The sequence below is a fragment of the Leiobunum rupestre genome, chromosome 8 (assembly GCF_980474605.1).
Source record: "Leiobunum rupestre chromosome 8, qqLeiRupe1.1.hap1, whole genome shotgun sequence".
NCBI lineage: Eukaryota > Metazoa > Arthropoda > Arachnida > Opiliones > Sclerosomatidae > Leiobunum > Leiobunum rupestre.
The window spans coordinates 10,003,812-10,026,600 of record NC_143391.1 but is presented as its reverse complement, the minus strand read 5'-3'; the positions used below and the strand labels follow the sequence as shown (position 1 = coordinate 10,026,600).

At 37.8% G+C, this 22,789-nt stretch overlaps 2 protein-coding genes across 3 annotated transcripts; one reads left to right on the top strand and one right to left on the bottom strand.

Annotated features, from left to right (window-relative positions):
* Positions 1-118: 118 nt before the first annotated feature.
* Positions 119-4,215, bottom strand: LOC149932358 (PCNA-interacting partner-like). 2 transcript variants are annotated; one of them, XM_090155955.1, is made up of 12 exons: positions 4,089-4,215; positions 3,589-3,776; positions 3,253-3,507; positions 3,107-3,200; positions 2,994-3,052; positions 2,770-2,934; positions 2,537-2,691; positions 2,351-2,483; positions 2,116-2,288; positions 1,983-2,055; positions 507-601; positions 119-421 (listed from the first exon to the last, which is right to left on the bottom strand). In XM_090155955.1, the coding sequence occupies exons 1-12, from the start codon at positions 4,177-4,179 to the stop codon at positions 166-168; spliced, it is 1,737 nt and encodes a 578-aa protein (XP_090012081.1). In that variant the 5' UTR covers positions 4,180-4,215; the 3' UTR covers positions 119-165. The 2 variants fall into 2 exon arrangements, with proteins under 2 accessions (XP_090012081.1, XP_090012080.1); XM_090155954.1 differs by having other exon boundaries at positions 2,994-3,200.
* Positions 4,216-4,432: 217 nt separating this feature from the next.
* Positions 4,433-8,439, top strand: LOC149932357 (uncharacterized). The gene is made up of 9 exons (XM_090156361.1): positions 4,433-4,808; positions 4,892-5,086; positions 5,158-5,411; positions 5,470-5,614; positions 5,682-5,811; positions 5,871-6,036; positions 6,427-7,255; positions 7,317-7,434; positions 7,499-8,439. The coding sequence occupies exons 1-9, from the start codon at positions 4,516-4,518 to the stop codon at positions 7,751-7,753; spliced, it is 2,385 nt and encodes a 794-aa protein (XP_090012487.1). The 5' UTR covers positions 4,433-4,515; the 3' UTR covers positions 7,754-8,439.
* Positions 8,440-22,789: the final 14,350 nt, after the last annotated feature.

Here is a 22,789-nt window from a genome sequence, read left to right as displayed (position 1 = left end):
GCCCCGACTTTATAGGTCGTGTACGAACCCTGGATTACTTTATATTACAGTATATTTCTTAGATTACTATTGATCAATCCCAAGCGTAAATAGCATTGCTATATTCAAAAAGCAGCGATTTTGTAATTGACAATATTTATTAATAAACAAAATATGCCCAAAAAATTATCTTTGGGTTAGTTTCTGATTCGTTCCAAAGAACTTCGTGAGTGGCTGTTGCCCTTTAAGCAAAGCGTTCTTTTTTCCAGCCTTGGCCGAAGAAGCCGTTTTTTTCCGTTTCCTCTGGTTGGTCGTGTCACTCAAAATCGGGCGTTTGCCACCGGTTTTCCCGTCGTTCCGTTTCCTTTTTGGAGTTTCTCCACCTTTCTCATCATTGGGAAGATTGTTCGTCATTGCATTTTCTTGTACGGTTTCTTGTATCCTGAAACATATTAGACCCCCAAAACATGAAATGCTTACCTCAACTTAATAAAGGAGATACTATAAATATATTATGGGACACGTACCTCTCCGAAACTGGGCTAAGTGGTCTGACTGTCGGTGCAATCGGTAAATCGATACCTCCCCATGGTAAGCCAGCTAAAAACTTTAATTTCCCGATCTGCATAGGAAGAATCGTCAAATATTTCATGATTAAACCAAGTAAGCTCCTTTCCACATGTTAGTCGCAATTTTTTAAAAATTTATGGTTTTTGGGACCGAGACTTAGCTTCAAATATTTAAACTTTGTTTAGTGTTTACAAAAATTATCCCACTATTTTTATTGAATAAAAATAAAATAATAGTATTGCCCACCTTTATTAATAAAAATTGATACATTTTGTAGAAGTAGAAGAATTTGTTTCGCGGGTTCTAGTAAAATGACAAGAACCTTTCGCGAAGAGCGTGCAAAAACGCAATGTTTTGCGAACTCGTCTCAAATAATGAAATCACCAACAAAGTTGTTGGCCCGTGTGAATAGGCCTTAAACCGAGATAAAATTTATTTTAATAAATTTATTTAACGGTAGACAAATGTTATAAATAGACTATCAGCGTAAAATGTTTTATGTGCCATTTCGTTTCTAGCGTTTTTCTTAATAGCACTTTTTGCCTATCGAGACGAATATCGAATACCCAAAAAATTTGTAATCGAATACCGTAAAGAGACGAATAGTAGTTTCCGAACCAAATACCGAATGGTTAGGCTTAATGCAAATACTACCTTTAACCCTTATCGAATATTAGGCCCGAATATTCCTCGAATACAGGTCTAATAGTCAAAATATTTCAAATTTTAATATCTAAATGGTAGAACTGAATTATTTAATGACGTCATACGTGACCTATGACGTAAATAAAAACAAATTATCAGTACACACAAAAAGGTATCTGCTGACACCTTGTGAGAGCCAACTGACCAATGACGTACGTTCTTTTATATAAGATTGCCCTATAGATTATTTTATTTGAATTTTACTGGGCGCCGCCGTCCTAGCGAGAGCTCTATCATAGAAATGTCTTCCTCCCAAAACCGGTTTTGGCTTCACCCTCTATGCGGTAGCACAGGCCGATAGGGGAAGCGGGAATATTCGTCGAAAATTTACCCAATATTTCCGAATATTATTCGATATTAGATCAAATACCAGAAGAGGCGGTAAACGAATATAGAGACGGTTTTTCTTTATTTTAAGAATATCATAAACTGCTGAATTTATGTCTACAAATAGACGATAAACCAGAAAGCGTCATCTTAGCAGACGAAAATCCTGCTGTTTATGGACTTCTCACGTGCCTCAGTATCAACTAAAAAGCCAAATAATGCCGTAAAAGTATCGAGCGGCTTTCGTTTTTATGGATATGGTCACGCGATCTATGAACGAAACGTAAAACCTAGAAACCTTTCTACGCGAGGGAAATTTGAATCTAAAACGACTTAAACTGATAAAATTTTTACTACCGATCATTTTTTACTTATAAAAACTGAAAAGAAACGGAGCATACAGGATGTTTTATTTGACTCTCAACTCTTTCCCTAAGGGAGATCTCGGTATCCAAAATTTCCTCTTGAGGAGTTCTGAAAATATTCACCATTATAGTAACGATTGACTGAGGCTTGTACTTCAAAACCCTTTACTTAAAATACTCCAAAACAGAAGGGACATTCAGGGGCGTTCCAGGATTTTGATTATCACTATAAATTGAGCTTAAATCATCTTCATAAGCATTATTAGAACATAACTGGTCAACTATCCTTCTAATTGATAACAAAGTCTCGAATCCAATCATATTATTCTTTTCATCATCATTCTACAACAACCAAAATATTATTTCCAATATTGGACTTAGTGGTGAGAGATTTAAGGCCATACATCGTCAATTCCTATAATAGCAGAGGCTAAGCTTTGAATCCTTTCGGCGGCTATTATTACAGAATTTCGCTTTATTTCACAACATTTTAGAAAACAATTTTTCACGTGATTTATAATTTTTCTAATCGCAATCCTGCAAGATGCAATATTAGCAATGCATATCGGGAATAATTTTATAAACCTTACCTCTGATCACATTCATTTTCCAATATATCTTGCAATCTATTTACAATTTCTACAAACTCATTTAATTCTTTTACATGCTCTCGAAGGGAACAATTGTTGGGGGGAGCGTAGCTCTTTCCACCAAGTTTCAGTCTTGTCATATATGACACTGCAGTCTAGTTTTCAAATAATACAGAATAAAATGTGCCAATAGAGCTACAAATTTTGGGGTACATTTTGTTATAATTTCTAACCTGACACATGGGCATTTTTTTCTTGCATGATAAGTGTTTTAGAGATGTGAACCCTTCGTGGTTCATTTTAACTAATGGCGAAGTTAATGCTTTCGCCAGTGCTATCTCATTTCTGTTGTTAACCAAAAGGGTAAGAAATGCCTGAAGAATTTCTTGAACATATGACTAACCAAAGATTTTATATTTAATTATGGTTTAGAGAAGTTAATAGAAAATTTCCTTACTTCACTTTTTGAATATTTACTGGAGTTTCTTAATGTAACATTAGTGGAATTTTCACTGCCTAGTAAAGATAATACCTGATGCAACTTTACAGAATCAATCTTAATATTAATACTTGTTTCACTTTCAGTGAAACTAGCATCTAGAGGAACTTCAACATTTATGTGATATAATTTCCGATCTTGACAAAGCAATTTCATAAGGTCCACCTGTAAAAAAGATTTCACAAAAAATTCTCAATAAATCCAAAGATTAATTTACATAGATTTTTGATGGGTGACCAAGAATCAGAATGTTGATATTCAAATAGGCAGATCTTTCATCGGTAAAGCTTTGTTTTAGCAAATCTTTAAATTTCCATTCGTCTATGCAGTTACTTTGCTTTAGAAAGTCACAATACATTTTGAGACATAGCTCTTGGGTTGTATTTAATGACTCAATTGTTCTTGACAACGAAGGGTCAGTGTAATATTTGTGGCAAAGTCTTACGTCACTTAATGTTACTGGATACCGTGTCTATAACGTACATTAAAATGGTTTTTATAAATTTTGTCTTCCATTTCTCCGCTGTTATGTCTTAATGAAAACATATTTTACCTCTTTACTAGCCCTAGCTAAACAAAGCTTCAATGCCAAGAAATGGTCTTTCAAATAGAGGATGGAAGTTTGATAATTTGGGAAGATTTTCATTTTACGACCAAGTTTCACAAAAAAATTTTGAATTGTTTGGTCGTTTGATACATGTTTCAATTCTTCTGATCCAGACAGACAATTTAATACAATTACTGAAATGACCCCCAGATAAAAATTGCTGGTTAACTGACCATTTGGCAAATCTTATTCTGAAAAACGCCAATACCATCAGTGGTAAAAATATTTGTATAGGAGCCTGGTAAAGTATCGATAGAAAATAACTAAAGTGCGTGTGGGATGAACAGATTGTTCCACTATTTAGGTAACAATACTATAATACCAAAATTATAATAAAGCAAAAAAGGAGGTTTGGTGTTGGCCTGACATGGTAGTAAAAGTAACCATATTTGACCACAACAAAATGACATGCTATAGATAATATTTTTAATAGTTTTAAAACATACGATTTGATGCAGGAATAAACTCCATAACTTTAGACTCCCAATGGGGGGACGGTTCAAGCCAAAACCAACAGTTTGCAGCTTCCATAATCATAAAAATTTCAAGAAGCCTAGAAATAAATTCCTAAAATCTTAACTTCCTAAGTAGCAGTAGTATAGCTAAGCTGCATAAACATGAAGAAAAGAAACCAAACATATATGACCCCTTGCTTGAAATTAGCGCGGAGCCGTTACTGAAACGCCAAAAATTATGGCACCCAGGTGGCAGCACGGGACGGCCGGAAGTTTTCAAAAAACTCATTTGCATAAGCGTAAAGAAAGAAAGTATTGGGTGTCGGCTCCTTTTTTATTTCCACGTAAAAAATGATTTTCTTAATTTTAGTTTGAATTCTAAACTATATAGTTTTCAGTTAAACCATAAAAAATAGCCATGGACACTTTCATAAAGCCCGTAGTATGTCAAATACTTTTGTTATGGTTAGCCGTAGTATTAGCACAGTTCAAATGGCAGCCTAGAGACGCTTTTGACGAAATTAAAGGTAAAGTTGCTCATGTTCGAGAAGATAATTGCAAAGTTATACCAGTCAACGAATTGTTTCTACCTAAAACGACTATTTCGCATATACCCGATATCACAAAACTTGGAATAGACCCTGTCTTTCCAAATAGATCTAATATATTGCATATCCAAAACATGGCTTTATCACGAGCTTTCTTTTACAGGTTTGTTTAGAATAACTGACACTAACACTAAATATTGACTAATTTGTTTATGTATTAATATTTTGACGATACGTTTATTTCAGTTATATATTACAAAAGGCTCCAGATGGGGATGAGCCAGGATTTATGTATTTCTTTTTGTCTGCAATAGCTGATGTAGCAGCTAATCGTTTCATAAACAGCAGTGCCATTTACTTTTCACCCAACATGTCGTTCACGCCTTCTTACAAAGGATTTTTTAACAAAACCCTGCCTTTATTCGCACCGAGAGCATTTAGGTTGGCTTATATAATGTTAAACATAAATAAGTTAAAGAAATTAGACTAACCATAAGCTTTACAAATTATAGATCTGATGATTTTTACGACCCATTTCATTTGGAACGATTATCAACCCTGAATACGATAGAAGCTAAAGATTTGGGTGCTATACCCTTGGGATCTGTAAGCTCCAATTATACTCATGACCAATACACAATTAACGAATGGTACCAAGCCTGGCTACCAGACCATACTAAACGGCAGGATTCTAAAACAACATATACTGTTCAAATAACTCACATAAACGGAACTAATGAAACATTTGTTTGGCACGGACCACCGGGTAATAACTAATAACTCTGATAAATTGATAAGTAAATAATTCCAATGTGTAATTATAGCTTCATCCGATATTCCTGCACCTGTAAAGTGGATTAGGCCTTATTTTGATTGCGGCCGTTCAAACAAATGGGTATTTGGAGCATCTGTCCCTATTCCTGATATTTTCCCAAGACATACTCAATGGAGACATATTGAAATTCCCACGTATGGTTAAAAGTTTTTTACCATCCAATTCTCCTTTGAAAACAAGTTAATGCTATTAACTTTGAAGGTATGTTGCTGTGGCTGTGATGGAGCTTGATTTTGACCGAGTCGACATCAATCAATGTCCTCTGGGTGAAGGAAATCCGCCTCCCAACCATTACGCAGGAACAGATCGATGTCGCAATGATACCACAGAAGTAATGGACATAATCAAAATTAAAATATTTCATAGTTAAATATTTATTGCATTTTTCAGTGTGAACCAATTCACGGGTATGGTTTTAGGCGTGGAGGCTATCAGTGTCGTTGCAGACCTGGTCATAGATTGCCTAGAGTTGTTAGAACTCCGTTTTTAGGGGAAATAGTTGAGAGAGCTACGGAGAGGGAGTATAAGAAAGGCTTCCGTTGTGAAAAAATTTCATGTAAATTTTACAAATTATAATTACCATTTTGATTTAGGCTGCGTTCAGTAACTCTAAAAAATCTCAGCACTGAGCTCAATGGTTAGTGGTTTTTTACTGAATGGGGTTTGACGTCACGTTTTCCATCCGTTGAGCAACGAAGTCATCAGCAGTCAAGCAGGTTTTCCCATTGCTCAATAGTCACGTGACGTCTCAGCATGGAATAAGGCTAGCTGCAGACGCCGCCACTGAATATATTTTACAAAATTTACAACAAGCGTAAAAACGATCAACAAGATATTGTGTCACGTTGCCAACGGCCTCAACAAAAATAATTTTTCAGATACTTCGTTGAGAGTTATTGAACGCAGCTGTAGAAGCAAAACATTTAACTTTGTAATTATTTTACAGATATGGGAGTCTTGACCCAAAACCTCAACAAACTTTCAAAAGAAGAGAGGATATTGTATATTAATCGATTTAAAAACAGAATTACATTTGACAGTATCAACAATGGTACCAGAATTAATCCAGACACCGTTATAAATTTCATGAAAAAAAATGTGACTAAAAAAACATGTGGCGAAATACGCCATACATTCCCAGAACTTTTAAAACTGAGACCCGACATTGCTTATGGAAAAGAAGAGCAACTTGAAAATGAAGCTAGAACAGCGTTGAGGATAGCCAATTTCATCTCCTCATTTTTACAAATTGTTGACCCAAAAGAGTTATTTGCTGAATTTCGAGTTCCCGATAGACCATTAACCGCGGATCAGATAATAGGAGAGGCTTTGTCCGCTGTTATAGGAAATGAAAAGATACAGGCATGCGGAATAGCATTTGATCGAGATCAATTTATCAATCGCACCCTGTTCGCTCCCTATGCCTTCCGTAAGAAGAGGAACACAAGAACTTATTTTGTAGATGACCTTGCCAGATTAAAGGGTGAAAATGTTTATACAAATAGTGAATGGTTTCAAAGCCTTCGAACCAGATGGGCAACTAACACGGATGAATTAGAAACCTATACTACCAAAATTCAAATGCGATTTAATTCATCTGGAATATCTAATATAAAATACGAGCATTATCCATTACAATACAAGGCAGCTGAATTGAAACACGGGTACTGGACAGCCCCGTTCTTCGACTGCCAAGGATATCATAATGACTGGCTTTTAACATACGCCGCACCTTTCTTTGGATTTGATAGTATTAAAAGCAGGCTGGAATTTAAGTGGGTTATCAATATGACTCTAAAGTCAGGAATGTTACTATAAATATAACTTTTTCTGTAGGGGAGTTGTAACCGTATCGATGAAGTTGGCAGAGTTAGATCTAACCCAATGTACTGGAGACGAATACACACCTAATGCGTTTAAAGACACACATAAGTGCGATAGAGCTTCCTCTAGAGTAAGTCTATTTAACTTATTGTTAAAATAAGCATTCCTTTAATGTAAATTTTTTTCCACACTAGTGTGTGCCTATATTAGGTCGTGGCTTTGATTCTGGTGGTTATAAATGTGAATGTCGTCAAGGCTATGAATATCCTTTAAATGACCCCATTACATATTGGGATGGACAGATTTTAGAAGCAGAGTTTGAAAAAATGGTTGACGATCTCCCTAGTAGATTTGATACTTTACACTGTAGAGTGGCTGGTGCTCAAACTGTTGGAATTTCTATAGTTCTCGTTCTGGTGGCGGCGTTTTTTAACATTAGGAATGTTTGAATTTAGACACAAATCTCATCTCAAAGACATAATCATAACATTCCATTTTGTTTCTTTGTCATATTTTTTAGATTTTTTTCTGTACAATTAACTTTAAACAAAACATTCCTTCAGTATTCTTAATCAAAGAAATCTACTTAAACTTTGATTCCCCATTAGTTTTATCAAAGATAATTTAAACTCGTACCCTAGATTCGAATACTGAGAGCTTTCCCATTGACGGTTTTGTACGAGTTTAAATTATTTTTGGTTTTATCTAGGAGCAACAAACACAAGGAGAACACAACCCGTCAAAAGTCCTCGATTTTCTTGTGTACAATTTTCATTGGTTAGGGGATAATTCGTAAATTGTCTTTCCCCCCGCCCGTAAAACGTTCAGCGTTAAGGTTCGTCCAATGAAATTGGTTCACAACACTGCGTTAGCGTGTTTAAAGGCATCCCATTATTACACACCATTTTCTCAATTTTTCATGATATTTTTTAGAACAAAATTAAGGTGTCGGCCAAAGGCCATAGACACCAAACTTTTTTCATGATCATGTTGTACATAGGTGATATCCGTCCGTTTATATAAACTTTAGGTCATTATTTTTTTTACTGTTAAAATATTCAAGATAATTTAGAACTATTTTTTATGGAAGCTAAAATTTAAATCTCTATTAAATTAAAGGAGTGATTTAAAGTGAGGTGTATGGTATTTTGTATGAACTATTCTTTTAGTGCCTTGAGAGTAAAACAAATTTGGACAAACTAGTTTTTCTAGCTATCACAAATACTGTACTTTATTTCAGGTAAAATAAAAAGGTTGGATATTAATTTTAAATCACACTTATAAGATCAATAGATATGATTTTAGTTAAGTTATGTTACCGGTGTAATTGGCAGCTTTAATTAAAGGGCAACGCAAGTGAGCTGGCATTTGTGTGCCTATGTATGCAAAGTGCGAAATTTACGATAAACTCTGCATGGTCTCGCCAGCATCGAGTGGGGGTGGAGGGGGTTAAAAAGCACCATGCTTTTTCTTTTTTTGCCTAAGAGCTTGCGTTGCCCTTTAAAATACTTAAAAAAGCCCATAACGGACAGAAAATGAAATTGCCAAATATTTAAAAATACCATATAATATACCAATGGATTTATAGAACTATTACACTGGATAATTTTTATATCTTGACAATAAAATACTTTTAAATGATGATTGTTTTTTTAATTTATTGGCTGCATTATGCATTTTATGACTAATGGTTTTTTATGTTTATTAATTCAATTAAAAAGATAAAAACCACTTTATTTACGTAATAAATATTTTAATTATAAACAATTAAAATTGACAACTAGTTTCACATTCTATTCAGAGGCATTATCAGATCTCGCCATTATTTTTCGTGACTCGTGAAGGACTCGGCGGTATTCAACACGGACGGTTTGGCTTCCCCCGATTCAGGAGTCGTAGGTGCTGCACTCACAATTCCCTCCCTCAATCACGGATAGTATTTTCTATACACAGTCCGTGCCTCAACGTTGGTGCGGTTACTTTAGTCAAGAATCAGCCTAAAAGAGGTACCCCCTCACTGTCCGTGTGCGTCCTACTTCGTATTAGCTGAAATAGTCGGCCGTACTCGATTCGCAGGGCCGTCAAGGTCATCCAAAGAATGTAAATCCCCATTTCAAACGGAACGTTTTGTCGACCACGTGACGAATTATATGGCCTTGACAGCCCGAAACTTTCAAATTCTTGAACCTCCCCCCCCCCTTTACTGAGACGGTGGCGGCGGCAGGTGATTTTGTATGGTGGAAGCTACAGCTTTTCCCGTCCGGTTAGAGATACAGTGTTCATGGTCAAGGGCAGGCTATAGTACTGCTTTAGTGGACGGGGGTCGAAATAAAGGTTACACGCAAAGAGATAGAAAAGAAATAGAGGGAAGATTACCGCGTTAAGGAACCCCTGTTTTTGACCGGAAAAATTCATCCCCCCCCCCGCGCATGTATGAAAGCGGAGATGGGCAGAATTTGCTACGCCATCTATCCTTCCTTTGTTTACATCAAATGACAGTTGATTTTCAAAAAAGGCATAATGTATTTCATTTCACCGCGCGTCGATGGCGCCACGTAATCTGTACATCTCATCATGGCTTCCTACATTGGCGAAAAGGGGTCGGCACTCGCGGTCAACTTCGCCAGATACAATTGTGCCTCTATTTCTTTTCTATCTCTATGGTTACAAGTTTTTGGTGTATATAGGGGGGGGGGCTTCACACCAGGTGCGCAATTTCAAAAAGAACAAAAAAAAACCCCAAAGAATACAGTACAAATGTTAGAATTACACCATACACAAAGTAAAACCAAAAATAAACGTATCAGAATTTCAATGCACCGCACGTCGCAGAATAGCGCAGGTGGCGATGGCGATAGACCTTCATGTACCGCTTTAAGAACCCCCACGAGAGTGTTCGGAAGATTACGCTTCTGGAGCGCTGAAACGAGAGCTGGTTGACGCCCAGTGTGAAAGGGGCAGGAGAATAACACGTGGTACGCATCGTCGATATCACCGCAGCGAGTGCAAGCGTCCGTCACACTGAGATTGAACCGATGTAAGGGCGCATTTGTGGGAAGCCGACCACAAGCTAGTCGCGAGAGAATAGCATAGAAATCAGATAACAAACTAGAACGCTTAATCGAATGGCTGACAAGGTACCGATTAGATTCTTGGCTAAGACGACAGTAACGCCATCTGCGCTGCATCTAGAGGCACGCTCGCGCGTAACTTGGTTAAAAGGTTTCCCCCACCCCATTGAAATTAATGTAAAGTTGGCGATAATTAAACGTTAATTAACCTACCAAATGATATAAGAAATATTCCACTGACAATTTTTCCCGTTTATATGAACTTAAATGTAATATAAAATCGTCTTGAAAAATCGTTTATCGCTTTACAACATTCAAAAATAATATTTCCCCGCACCATGTAGATAACCGAACATCTGCTCGTCTAGGTAAAGTTTGAGTTGTCAACACGCGTATTAGAAAGCCGGCTTTCTTCCGAATTACAACCTACTTTCTAAAATCTCATTTGGCCAAATGAGATTTTAGAAAGTAAGTTGTAATTCGGAACGATATTAATACTTTTCACGAATTTTGTTTCATAACTTTTCATCCATTGGTTCGTTCAGAATGTATCTTTAAAGTAGACGAAAATTTTAAGGCGCTGAATCTTGCCCAGTCTAATCTACTGCGTATTTTGAAACGGAAAAACCCGATTACTATCGTTAAATCTTGGTTAAATGATGGCGAACGCTCCTTGTAATAAGAAACAAATAACGAAATACGTTCTAAGCTTATTTAACGCCAAAAATTCCACGTATTTCGTTATTTGTTTCGTATTAAAAATATCGTATTATTAAGATTCACCGCCTTAAAATTTTCGTCTACTTTAAAGAATAATTCTGAACGACCCAATGGATGAAAAGTTATGAAACTAGCTTTTAAATAAACCTTGAAACTTATTTAAAGTTATATTTATAATTTACTGATGACCAAATTCGCGAAAACTATTAATATCGTTCCGAATTACAACCTACTTTCTAAAATATCATTTTGCTTTCTAATACGCGCGTTGACAACGCAAACTTTACCTAGACGAGCAGATGTTTGATTATCTACATGGCGCATTCAAAATATTATTTTTACCTCTCCGAGGGGACAAAGTCCCCTAGGAGGGGTTATACAACGACCGTGTCTGTCTGTGGGTGGGTCTGTGGGTGGGTCTGTCTGTCAGGACTGCGAACGCGTTCGCATTTTCGGTGCAAAGTGTAATCACTGCGTACGCAGTTTCTCAAAGGGTTGGCAAAACCACCGTGTGACGGTGAGCGTTAACGGATGCATTTGCGGTTTGGTTTGGATGGTGTTTTTTCGCTCACCGTCGGGACGGTTTGGTGTATTACGGTTTTTGTAATGTTTATGCGTAGGTTGTGAGTGTTGAATTTGTTGTGTTTGTGTTCTGATGGATGTGCATGTTGAGTCTGTTGTGTTTATATAGGCGTTTTCTCTCCAACTTCTTCTTAATGACTTTGGGACGGACCGAGTGCTGAGTGTAATGCTACCTCTCAACGTCCAATGGCAGGGTTTCCACCAGTTGTACACGGTATTTGTCTTAGTATCAATTTGCGATCGCATCGGGCGTGATTTGAACCCGAGACCTCCTGATTGACAGGCGGACGTTCTACCACAGAACCACCGACACTTGTTACGCCTTATTGAAAATTAGACCTTCAGCTTTATCGGAAGCGTATTTAATAGAGTACGAAATTTTGGTTTAATTGAAATAGAATTGAAATTGAAATTATTGCATCGAAGAAATTCTAATTTAGCGTTTCTCTATTGATTAAAAACAAATGCGCCACCCAGGTTTCGAACCCAGACCATTCGGCTTGGCAGTCGAGCGCTCTACCACAGAACCACCGATAGCTGCTTAGATTCACTGAAATTAAGACAGGCATCGTAAGCATAATAGGTAATAAAGTCTTTTTTTATTAATGAATTTATGAAGGCCTAATCTGGTATTTTTTAAAGGTTAAATCTTGTTTTAGCGCAGTCAGCCGAGATTAGAGGGTTAAAGGGTAGACCCTGTGGGTGGTCCACTTTCTTAACGACCTATATATAGTTCTGTTAATTCAAAGGAGATAATTTAACGTTAATTGCTTTAAAAGCTGGCGGTTAGTCAAGTGGCTCTCTGTGCTTTGTTGATGGTAAGGTTTTTGCTTCTTGTAAATACATTTGGTGTGGATATTTGGATATCTACGATTTCTAACGCAGTCAATGATTTCTTGGGTGTGCGAGTCATTATATGATATTGGAAATTGGACGGCATTGGTCTTTTTCATGTGGTATGCGTCACAACGTCAACAGGAAGTGAACGAGTCGTCCACTACCAGATATCTACGGTATCTTCATCAAGGGCGAGTGTTGAAATAAAATGAGCGTTAAAGATGCGGCAAGTATTTCGTAAGCGAGTAATTCCAAAAAGCCTCTGTAGATATTTATTTCATTAAAATTTGCTTCGTATTATATTTAACTGATAAACTTGTTCTGTAAAAGGGTTTAATTCAATTGTGCATTGTTATAGTACGTCTAACTTACTGTTGTAACTACTTAACTTATGATATTCTGAATAAATTAAAATTGGTCGTTTCGTCTCAATTATTTTAATTATAATAAAAATTTTATACCGGGCGGGATAGAAATGGGTTAATATTTTTAACAAATAACTCTAAATTGCGGAGATATATCTTTAAGGGTTATCTCGAGAAATTAATACCACTAGGGACAATTCTTCCGAGGAGAGGTATATTTTGGCTTGCCAACTTGTTGAATGTTATAAAGCAATAAACGATTTTTCAAGACGATTTTATATTACATTTAAGTTCATATGAACGGGAAAATTTGTATGTTGAATATTTCTTATATCATTTGGTAGGTTGATTCGCTCGCGTTCTACATGTCGAACAGTCTCATCGGTGTCGTGTTTTCGTTTCAAAGCATTGATACTGGTCTTTTGGATTTATTCTTTACGGCAATCAACTTAAATTGAAGTGACCCATTATTCCGACTTTCCTATCATTTTGTCTCACACAACCGTCACAATAGCTTCATTTTGAAGCGATTTATTGCAAAAATAACAAGAGTTAGCTGGGTGGTAAATTTTAAACGCGGTTACATGAAGAGCGGCGGATGCGTTTTAAGTCAACGAAGGCGCAAAATTGTAAGACGCGTTTCGGGTACAACGTTAAAACCGCGAATACGACACAACGATTGCTCGTATGCAAAATGTTCATAGAACATTTTTTTGTGGGAAATAGCCGGACCCTAATGTTCTTATTTGAGTTTATAGCCGTACATACAATACTAACGTAGATATTCGCGATAAACCATTACTGTGCACCGGTTTCCCCCATAACTATTGCTCGTAAAACAACTATTTCTAACAGTAACCTGTGAAAAGATATGATTTTGTTTGAGTAATTACTCCTAAAATATTTAATTATGGAATTTTGAACCATTCTTCATTTTTTATTAAAAAAACCTAGCTTTCTATGATTTGAAAGAAACGCGATTTCTAGTGCGTTCTTAGCGATTGGAAATTATGGTAAAAAGAAAACTATTTCTAACACTAACCTGTGAAACGATATGTTTTCTTTTGAGTATGTACTCTTACACGATTTGATTACGCAGTTTTGAGCCATTCTTCAACTTTAATTAAACATAAGTTACTTTAAAGATTTAAATAATACCGCGTTAGCGTCGAGCTAAAGTCGGCCATTTAATTTTAGGCGAAATAGAGTGTTAGTTCACCAGTTTGGCACCGATGGCGTAACTTTCGTTGCCAGCCAAACGAAAAGCATGGGCCAAAGGCAGGGTTTTTTAAAAGTCCTAATCGGAACCTGCGACAAAATTTCAAAAGTCGTTCTAGTTTGTTATCCGTGCTGGTCTGCCATTCCGTACTCCACTCATTTGAGGACGGGAGGAGGAAGTTCACTCTAGAAGGGTGCTGGTGCCCAGTGACCAAGGCGAGACGATTGGCCATTTCGTTTCCTGGAAACTGGACACCAGATTAAAGAAACCGGATACGGGTACTTATCGCAAAGTTCCTGGATACAGATGTTCATGAGCCATCGACCGTCTTGCCAGTTGGGTGAGTGCACTTTTAGAGTCGGTATTCGGAACAGACAACTACAGGCAAACTCAGATGTGTGGGAGAGAGTCATCTGGATGGCAAATAGCTCGACCCGATTAATAAGATGTCTGGAGTCCACTAAAGTAACCGCACCATCGTTGAGGGAGGGAATAGGCCTTTCAATAAATGCCGCTCTTTTTCTTTCCTCCTATACGCGCGAATCACTGAATAAAATAGTCACGTGTTTATGTTAAATTTATTTGTAAGGCTTATAGTTGATAGCGCGCGCGCGTTTTCTTCTTTCAGGAAGCGTGCGAAATTGAACGAGCCCTTCTATATTGAAACATTAAGCAGCGCGTGCTTTAAAATATCACGCTTTTACAAGTATGTCCTGGCTCTCTGTAATACTACTTCTAGGCCAATCGCTGAATAGGTTTTATTTAAGCGTCTATTGCGAAGGCGGCACCCGCGACCCCTGAATCGAAGGACGCTGAACCGTCCGTATAGAATACCGTCGCGTCCTTCGTTTGAGGTTCGAGAGTTGTGAAAAATAGTTGCCGTAACTTTTCAGAGTTATTGTCATCTTTAGGGCTGATGAGCTGTGACGAGGTGGCGACTTGTAACGCGGAAAACCTAATCAAGATTGCATTAGGCGCCAAGCCCTAAGTAGAAAAGGCAGCCTGCGATGCTCCAAAATCTCCAAGGAAGCAAGGTCCCAGTGCAGAAGAGTGCGGTAGAAGTCCGGATTGTAATTAGATCCATATAGTATCTCCTGTTGCTTAAGGTCGGAATGGCCGTTTAGTCTCCATTAAAGTGATAGGAGAAGACGGTGGATTCCCGTGGATTACTCAAAGGGCCACATTTTTAACTTAATCCAGTTTCTTGAGGGTACAAGCTGGCGCCGACGCGTAAAGGGGAATAGAGTAATCCAGTCTGGAGCGTACCAATTGGGTATACAGAAGCCACAGAACCTTACGACCTGCACCAAACTGGGTACCCGAGGTTTAGTCTTTTCATCGAAGACGAGGAAAGGTACTCGATATGGGGAAGCCCAGAGAGACGGTCATCAAAAAGTCCACCCAGGTACCTGTAGGTGGACACCTTACTGAGTGGCTAATGTCCCAGTGTGAGAGTGAGGGCTGCCGGAACGTCGGTGTCTAGAGAGAAGGTCATAAAATTGCACTTGAGAGGTTAAAGGTTTAGTCCCCAGTTTTCGCCGTAGTCGGTGATCCTGTCAAGAGCGATTTGCATATTCCAGAAAAGGCTCACCCAGTCAAAGCCGCGTGCTCCCCGTGATCAACCGCCATGGGGTATAACGTAGGAATCCCATCCAGCGTTACACTGAATAGGATAGGGCTAATAGCGCTGCCCTGTGGGAGTCCTATCCAGACTGGGAAAATGGCTGAAAATTCGCCGTTGACGCGAATTGAGAAGTGCACCAAAAAGTGTTCAACCCACCGCAGCAGGTTACCCTGCAGGCCAAAACTTTGGAGTTTGTAGAGGAGTGCGCAATTGTGAACACTCCCGAATGCGTCTTTGAGATCCAGGAACACCGCTAGGCAATGCTTAATTATAGGAGTCCAGAGCGCAGTTGGTCACAGAAGCGAGACAAATCGCATTGTCCGTGCACGATGACCTTTTCGGAAACCCGATTGTTCTGGAGGGAGCACCTTGTTGAGCTCTAGATACCAGACTAACCGACCAAGTACCAGTTTTTCGTAGATTTTTCCAAGATTTGGGAGAAGAGCCATGTCCCTGTAGGAGGTAATGTCCGTTGCGGATTTCCCCGGCTTCAAGATTGGGTGTAAGATGGTATGTTTCCACCTCGAAGGCATTAACCCTTCAGCCTAGAGGCAGTTGTAGAGCACCACGAGGGCTACGCGATAGGCCGAAGTAGAGTTTTTTATCATCAGATTAGATACATTGTCCACCCCTGGCAAAGTGTTGTGTAGACCGGAGAGTACGCCATAGAGTTTTTCTTCGAAGAAAGGAGCATTTTAATACGTAGGTGATATAGCCAGGAGGGTCATTCCACGCAGAATCGGTCAACGAGTTTACCATGGATCAACGGATTTCGATACAAATTGGCAGAAATGATACTATGCCAATACAAATCATGCATATCAAGTGATTTCTCAAAATATGTCACGGTTCATTCTGTATTTAGAATTTTCTTACACCCCAGAAAATCGCACTCTTGAAAGCTCATTTTGGTACCCCCCGGGAAAATGTCTTGTAAATAGCTTATTGTCTTTACAAATTCAACCAAATTTGCCTCTTTAACTAAATATGGGATGACAAAGACGGTAAGCTATTCAAAATTGGTGTTAAGAGTTTACGTCTTGAGTTATAGGCCCATACTTTGGGAAAAACGCTTGTCGGGGGGTCCAACTCTCAAGCTTATAGCGAAAATCGCCTAACTTGAAATAAATTATAATTTACATTGAAAGGTAGCCCCTAACCAGACCTTTTCAACGATGTATTTAACAATTTCCGTATTTGATTCCTTAGTGTCAAAAATTAGTTTAAAAAAAACAAAAAAAACGAAAATCTTTAAAAAAAAATATTATTTCCAATTTTAATTGAAAGATGGCGGCAGTGAGACTCCGGTAAGAAAGGTTAGTGCCGTTTATTTTTAAGATTATTATTTTCACAACTTATATCATTCGCAGTACATTTATTCAAGTCAACAGGTGTTAGACATGTCTTTTTCTAAATGTTCTATAGGCGAAATTAAGGAAGAAAGTTGTCATAAAACAACGCAATGTTCTTCTAAGGGAATTTATTTATATAATGAGCTAAATGATCTTGAAAAAGAGTTGCTTCTCCTCCGATCTAATACAGATGTAAATCTTTTAAAAACCGTATGTCATCACCATCACTCTCTACTTTTGGTGAAGTATGAAAGTTACCAAAGGAAATGCTGCAACCCTTTTAAATTTCACAAGAAAGCTGTGTCTGGTAAGAGATAATAATTCAATATCCTCGTATAAATGTTATAAGATTTTATAAAATAAATATACACTTCGTATGCAACCATTTTGGTTATGAAATTAAGAAAAAGCGAACTTGTACCTACAGTGGGATAAGCGATGAGACAAACTATTTTAAGACAGTACTAAAAGACACATTTTAGTTTGCTTTTGTAGCGCAATAAATCAGCTTTCTCATTGTTTAAACTTAAATTATTTCTTATTTTGAAATGTACGTGTACCATTTCTCTTCTTAACAATAATAAAAAAAAATTTGTTTGAGCAGATCAACACAATTTTTTTTGCTTTTAAGTCTTGGACAAAACCAAGTGTGTGGTCCGTCTTTTGAAAGCTCCGACTCTTTTGTAGATTACCCCTAAAATATGTTATACGAATTATAATCTAATTTGAGTTAGATAGATGGTAATTTTACCCCAGCGGACTAGGAATATTAATTTATTTTTAATTCTGTTTCTAACTGGGTTTCTACGTCGTATATTTATTTTGGTGGGGGTGCTACCAAGAATGTATTTATTTATACTCAGGGAGAATATGTCGAGACTATCGACGGACACTTCCAAGCAAACCCTGTTCCGAAAGGAGCTTGCGAACTTTCTTGAGCTCTACGAATAAGGGTCAAAAAATCTATCCTAACAAATTTATCGTTATTATTTCTCTATTTTCGATGTATGTATATATTTCTATCTATTGTTTGTACATATTTCATTTCTCAATGTCTTGACGTGATGGGTCTCAGACCTTTTGTTAAGCAAATAAAGAACTAAAGAACGTTGAGGCCCAAACTCCGTCACGCTAAGGGGGGTCTTATTTTTTGCGTCCTCGCAGCAGCGTTAATCGCGTCGAAAAACGTAATTTTTAAGAACCAATGAGATGGCAGTATTATTTGATTTTATTAAAGCGGAGGAGCATACCGGGGGCCCCAACGGGTGGAATTGGAGAAACGCTAAAAATAATCTCGACATATTCATTCTGACTTCAATCTTTCCATTTTTATACAATTATACATAATATCATGATTATACGCTAACTGTTAATTTTTACAGCACATCTTCGAAAACCCTTATCCATAGGAGAATCAGCCTTACTCAAAAGTATATCTGGACAAGATATTAAACCAGGACAAAAATTATGCTGGAACTGTTACAAGATATTTTTAGGAAAACTTCAATCACATACTTCAACTACTGGTAGTCAGTCACCTAGTATATCAAGCCAAAACAGCACCGACAGTTCATTTGTATTGTCAGGAAGTGTTCAAGATGAAGCGAAAGTTGAGGCTTTAAATGAAACTCTCGTAAAGTTGAACACTTCACCAGATAAGCGTCACAACTTACTAGCCATACAACGACCAACTTATGCGAAAAAAAAGTGGAAAAAGTCGTCGAAGCTGTGAAATCCAAATTAGTTAAACTAATTAACATATCTGAAGAAGAATACGAAAGAAGTACATCGAAAAAAGATGATTTTGAAGATCTCAAAGTTATGCTTAAAGCAAAAGTATCCGAATCAACGAGACAGGAAAAGTGTAAGCTTCTTACGCTAGTTCCTTTGACATGGCCAATTAAGAAAATTTGCCGAGAATTTGAAGTATCTCGATATTTGGCCAATAAATCTCGTTTGTTAAAAAAAGAAAAAGGCCTTCTTCCTGAAATAGAGAGGAGATTAGGCAAGACTCTTCCGCAGGACACAGTCGATCTTGTAAAGCGTTTTTACGAAGAAGATGAGAGATAAGGGAGTGCGTATGCCGATAAGGGGCACCTGCGGGCGGGGGAAACGGGCCCCTATAGGGGCCCCCTTTTGCGGCAATATTCGGCGGGGTCAAAAGGTTAGCTGATTTACGATGTTAGGTCAATAGGTTATCTGCCCCTATGGACACGATGCAAACAGCCGTTAAATAAGGGTGAAACGGGCCCCTATAGGGCCCCCATTTTGCGTACATTTTCGGCGGGGGTCAAAAGGTTAGCTGATTTACGATGTTAGGTCAATGGGTTATCTGCCCCTATGGACACGATGCAAACAGCCGTTAAATAGGTGTGAAACTGACCCCCTATAGGGGCCCCCATTTTGCGTACATTTTCGGCAGGTCAATAGGGCAATAGCTGGAGGCACCCCATTTTAGGGTCAATAGATGATTTACGGGGTTGATTTACGATGTTAGGTCAATAGGTTATCTGCCCCTATGGTGGTGACACGATGTTATGCAAACAGCCGGCCAGTCATAGTTAATAGCTGGAGGCACCCCCATTTTAGGTCAAAAGGTTAGCTGATTTACGATGTTATAGCCCATAAAACCCAGGTGCTAACCCATTTTAGGTCAATAGGTTATCTGCCCCTATGGCGGTGAAACGATGTTATGCAAACAGCCTACCCGTCATAGTTAATGTCGGGCACAATTCGAGTTGGTTTTCGCCGACAAACACTTTCGGGCCCCTAAGGGTAGCGTAAAATAGCGGGCGGTCATCGGTAAAAGTGTTTTGGAAAAAAAGAGCAGAGTGTATACAAATTATACGGTTTTATTTATATATTTTTCGAGTAGAGGCTGTATAATACGATTTACATTGAAAATACGTCTTTGGAAATGTATTTTATTTATATCATGGTAATTACGTCGATCTTCGTAGGGTATATACCAAAGTTCACTCAAAGGGTTGAAACGAACCATCTGAAATTAGCGTTTTTACGAGCATTTTCATTAAATGTTCTACCTCGAGGCGTTTGATGGTAAGAGTTACGATTACGTTGTCGCCGGGTCCCTCGGGGGTGGTTGTGGTTCCGCCGGAGATGTATTTTTCGGATGGCGGGATATCTTGGCCCTTCAAAGCGGCGGGTGACGGACAGTTGGGATAAAATTTGTCGTGTTCCGTTTGGGGTACGTCGCCGGATTCCCAACTGCCTAACTGTCCGTGGCAGAGGTAACATTCGACTATGCCGTCCGAGTCTACGGCGAAAAGTCCTGCGTGGGCCAAGTCTTCCTTGTTCACGTGTACGTTGTCCCATTGCTTGAACGTTTCTAGCCGACCGGTTACGGTGGTGAGATCCTCGTGACTAGCCATCCCGATTCTATTTGAGCTACGGAATAATATTTCTGGGTCTAAACCCCAAAATGACGTAATCTATAAAAATGACGTAATCTATAAAAATGACGTAATCTATAAAAATGACTCACTAAAGATGACGTAATCTACACCATGAAACGTAAAGATTACGTAGATGCGTTGTGGTTTTCATAAGCCAGCCGCTATGGGAAAGAGGAAGATGTCTCCGCTTAGAGTACCGAAGAAATGCTGGATATGCGCGGAAATATACCGGTCCGTGAGAGGTTTCAAACAACATTTAATGACACATTTATCGTGTAATACAATGAAAGAAGATTCGGATCTGGCGTGTGATTGTGATGCGAGTGAATCGCTCCATTACACGGAGGCCGAGGAAATGTCAGATGATAAAATTATCGATTATCTTAACGAACTTATTGTGGCATGTAAAAAGCGCGGTGCCACAATGGAATCAACCGAACCAACTACATCTAACCGGCCAGCCGAATTAAAAATGCCGACTGAAAAGGAAATGGCTGCTCTGATTTATTTTCAAGAATATTGTAAAACTAATCAAAGTCATAATATTAAAACCGCTGTAAAGAAAATGTGAATAAACGTTTTTATATTGAATACATTGTTATTTTTAAAGGTGACCGTATAAAGTAATTTTTACATGGGTAAATTGACACTTAATATTTTTTAAATACGTTTATAATATTTTTCCAACGTGGGCGAATGAATGGACACAATGAACTATTAATTACGTAATCTAAAAAATGACGCGCTGACATGATGTTATGCAAACAGCCAGTAGCTATAAATAAATCCAAATAGTTTAATGGGTCGAGCCTTTTGTGTTTTCGCCGACAAACACTTTCCCCCGTGTAACATTATTTTCAAACACTTTCACGATGCGCAAAGCTACCCGTCTTACGGAATATCGGCCCTAGGGGGGTAAAGGGTAGCTAGAGAATGGCCCTTACCCTCAGCGCGTAAAATAGACACAGCGGGTGTCCCCTCTCGCTAGCTAAAAGTGTCGTTTTGGTAAAAAAGAGCCGAGTGTATTATAAAAACGGTTTATTATTCTACGACATTCTATGATTTGTAGAGACCATGGCGAATAAATTGAAAAAGTGGCCCCCAACTTTTTACATCAGGTGTGGATTCTTAGCGCTAAAATCGTTATAACAAACGAGTGGTCCCACCAAAAATGTTTTTTTGGCGCGTAGAATTTTATGGAGGCCCATAAACTAGTAGCGGGAATAGAACCTCTTAACTATTTCAGTTTAAACTACGAGGGATTCTCATAGATTGTTGTTTTTACATCCCAAATGGCCCCTACATAGGGGGGTGCCCCCTCAAAGTGTGTATTTGGGGGTCCTTTTGGGTATAAAAACCCAGGGATTGGGTCCCTAAGACATCACAACTCTGGTCTTTTTTGTATCCAACCAAGTCCACTAGAAATCCATCTCCGCTGTTCTCGGATGAGGACGTAGCCATGTTAGTTTTTATCAATTTTTATATTTTTAGCTTGGTGATCTATTCCAAAATTAAATGGTAACCCTGTATGCGTAACAATTTCAATATGCATTATACTCGAGAATGGTAAAATAGTCTATATTTAAAGATAAAGTGCGAAAACTATATTTGTATAGTCGAAATGTATTTTAACGTATTAAAAGCAGAATTCACCTTTCTGACAAGAGTCTTACCCATCATACATACACCATCTAATCTGGAATCTATGTTTAACAATTGGATGAATTCATGTTTACGAAAGGTTCTTTTTAAACGTAACTTAGTATTAAAAGTAGAGTTAAGATGCTTTTATAGTATTTTCGATGTATTTGCATATCTGAACTGGCGGTTCAATTTTGGGTACACGGACCACTTACACGCTAATGATATTAAAATGAAGTTTAAAAATATTTCCATTTAAACGAGTCCCTCTTTTTATATCCGCAAAGTACTGAACGATTCTATCTTATGGATTTAAATAGTTCTAACAATAGTACAATTACAACATTTGAGAAAGACACTTTTCCCATTGTGAAAGTGGAATCCAAAATAAGAATCACTGTAAATTTAAATATAGACTATTTTACCCTTCTCGAGTAACTCTTTTTTTCTTTAAAAGCTGAAGAAATATTAGAAACGACATCAGTGATCAATTAATTGTTTCCGAGTATGACAGACGATTTTTGATATTAAAGAGTCATTTCTCAAAAGTAAGATTGTTTTAGGTTATTTTTTTAAAGCTACCTTAGAAATCACATTATTTTTATATATAATTATTTAGTTGTAATGTTAATTCTTAATTACTGGTAGCCTTCCCTAG

What these genes read in the sequence shown, in the direction of transcription:
- LOC149932358 (XM_090155954.1), bottom strand. Translation starts at nt 4,179, where the DNA reads ATGATTATGGAAGCTGCAAACTGTTGGTTTTGGCTTGAACCGTCCCCC. An exon ending in GTTTATTCCTGCATCAAATC is followed by an intron (nt 3,777 to 4,088) that starts GTATGTTTTAAA and finishes GGGTCATTTCAG; the next exon opens with TAATTGTATTAAATTGTCTG. An exon ending in AGAGTCAAATAAAACATCCT is followed by an intron (nt 602 to 1,982) that starts GTATGCTCCGTT and finishes CTTCCTATGCAG; the next exon opens with ATCGGGAAATTAAAGTTTTT.
- LOC149932357 (XM_090156361.1), top strand. Translation starts at nt 4,516, where the DNA reads ATGGACACTTTCATAAAGCCCGTAGTATGTCAAATACTTTTGTTATGG. An exon ending in AGACATATTGAAATTCCCAC is followed by an intron (nt 5,615 to 5,681) that starts GTATGGTTAAAA and finishes TTAACTTTGAAG; the next exon opens with GTATGTTGCTGTGGCTGTGA. An exon ending in AAAAGCAGGCTGGAATTTAA is followed by an intron (nt 7,256 to 7,316) that starts GTGGGTTATCAA and finishes CTTTTTCTGTAG; the next exon opens with GGGAGTTGTAACCGTATCGA.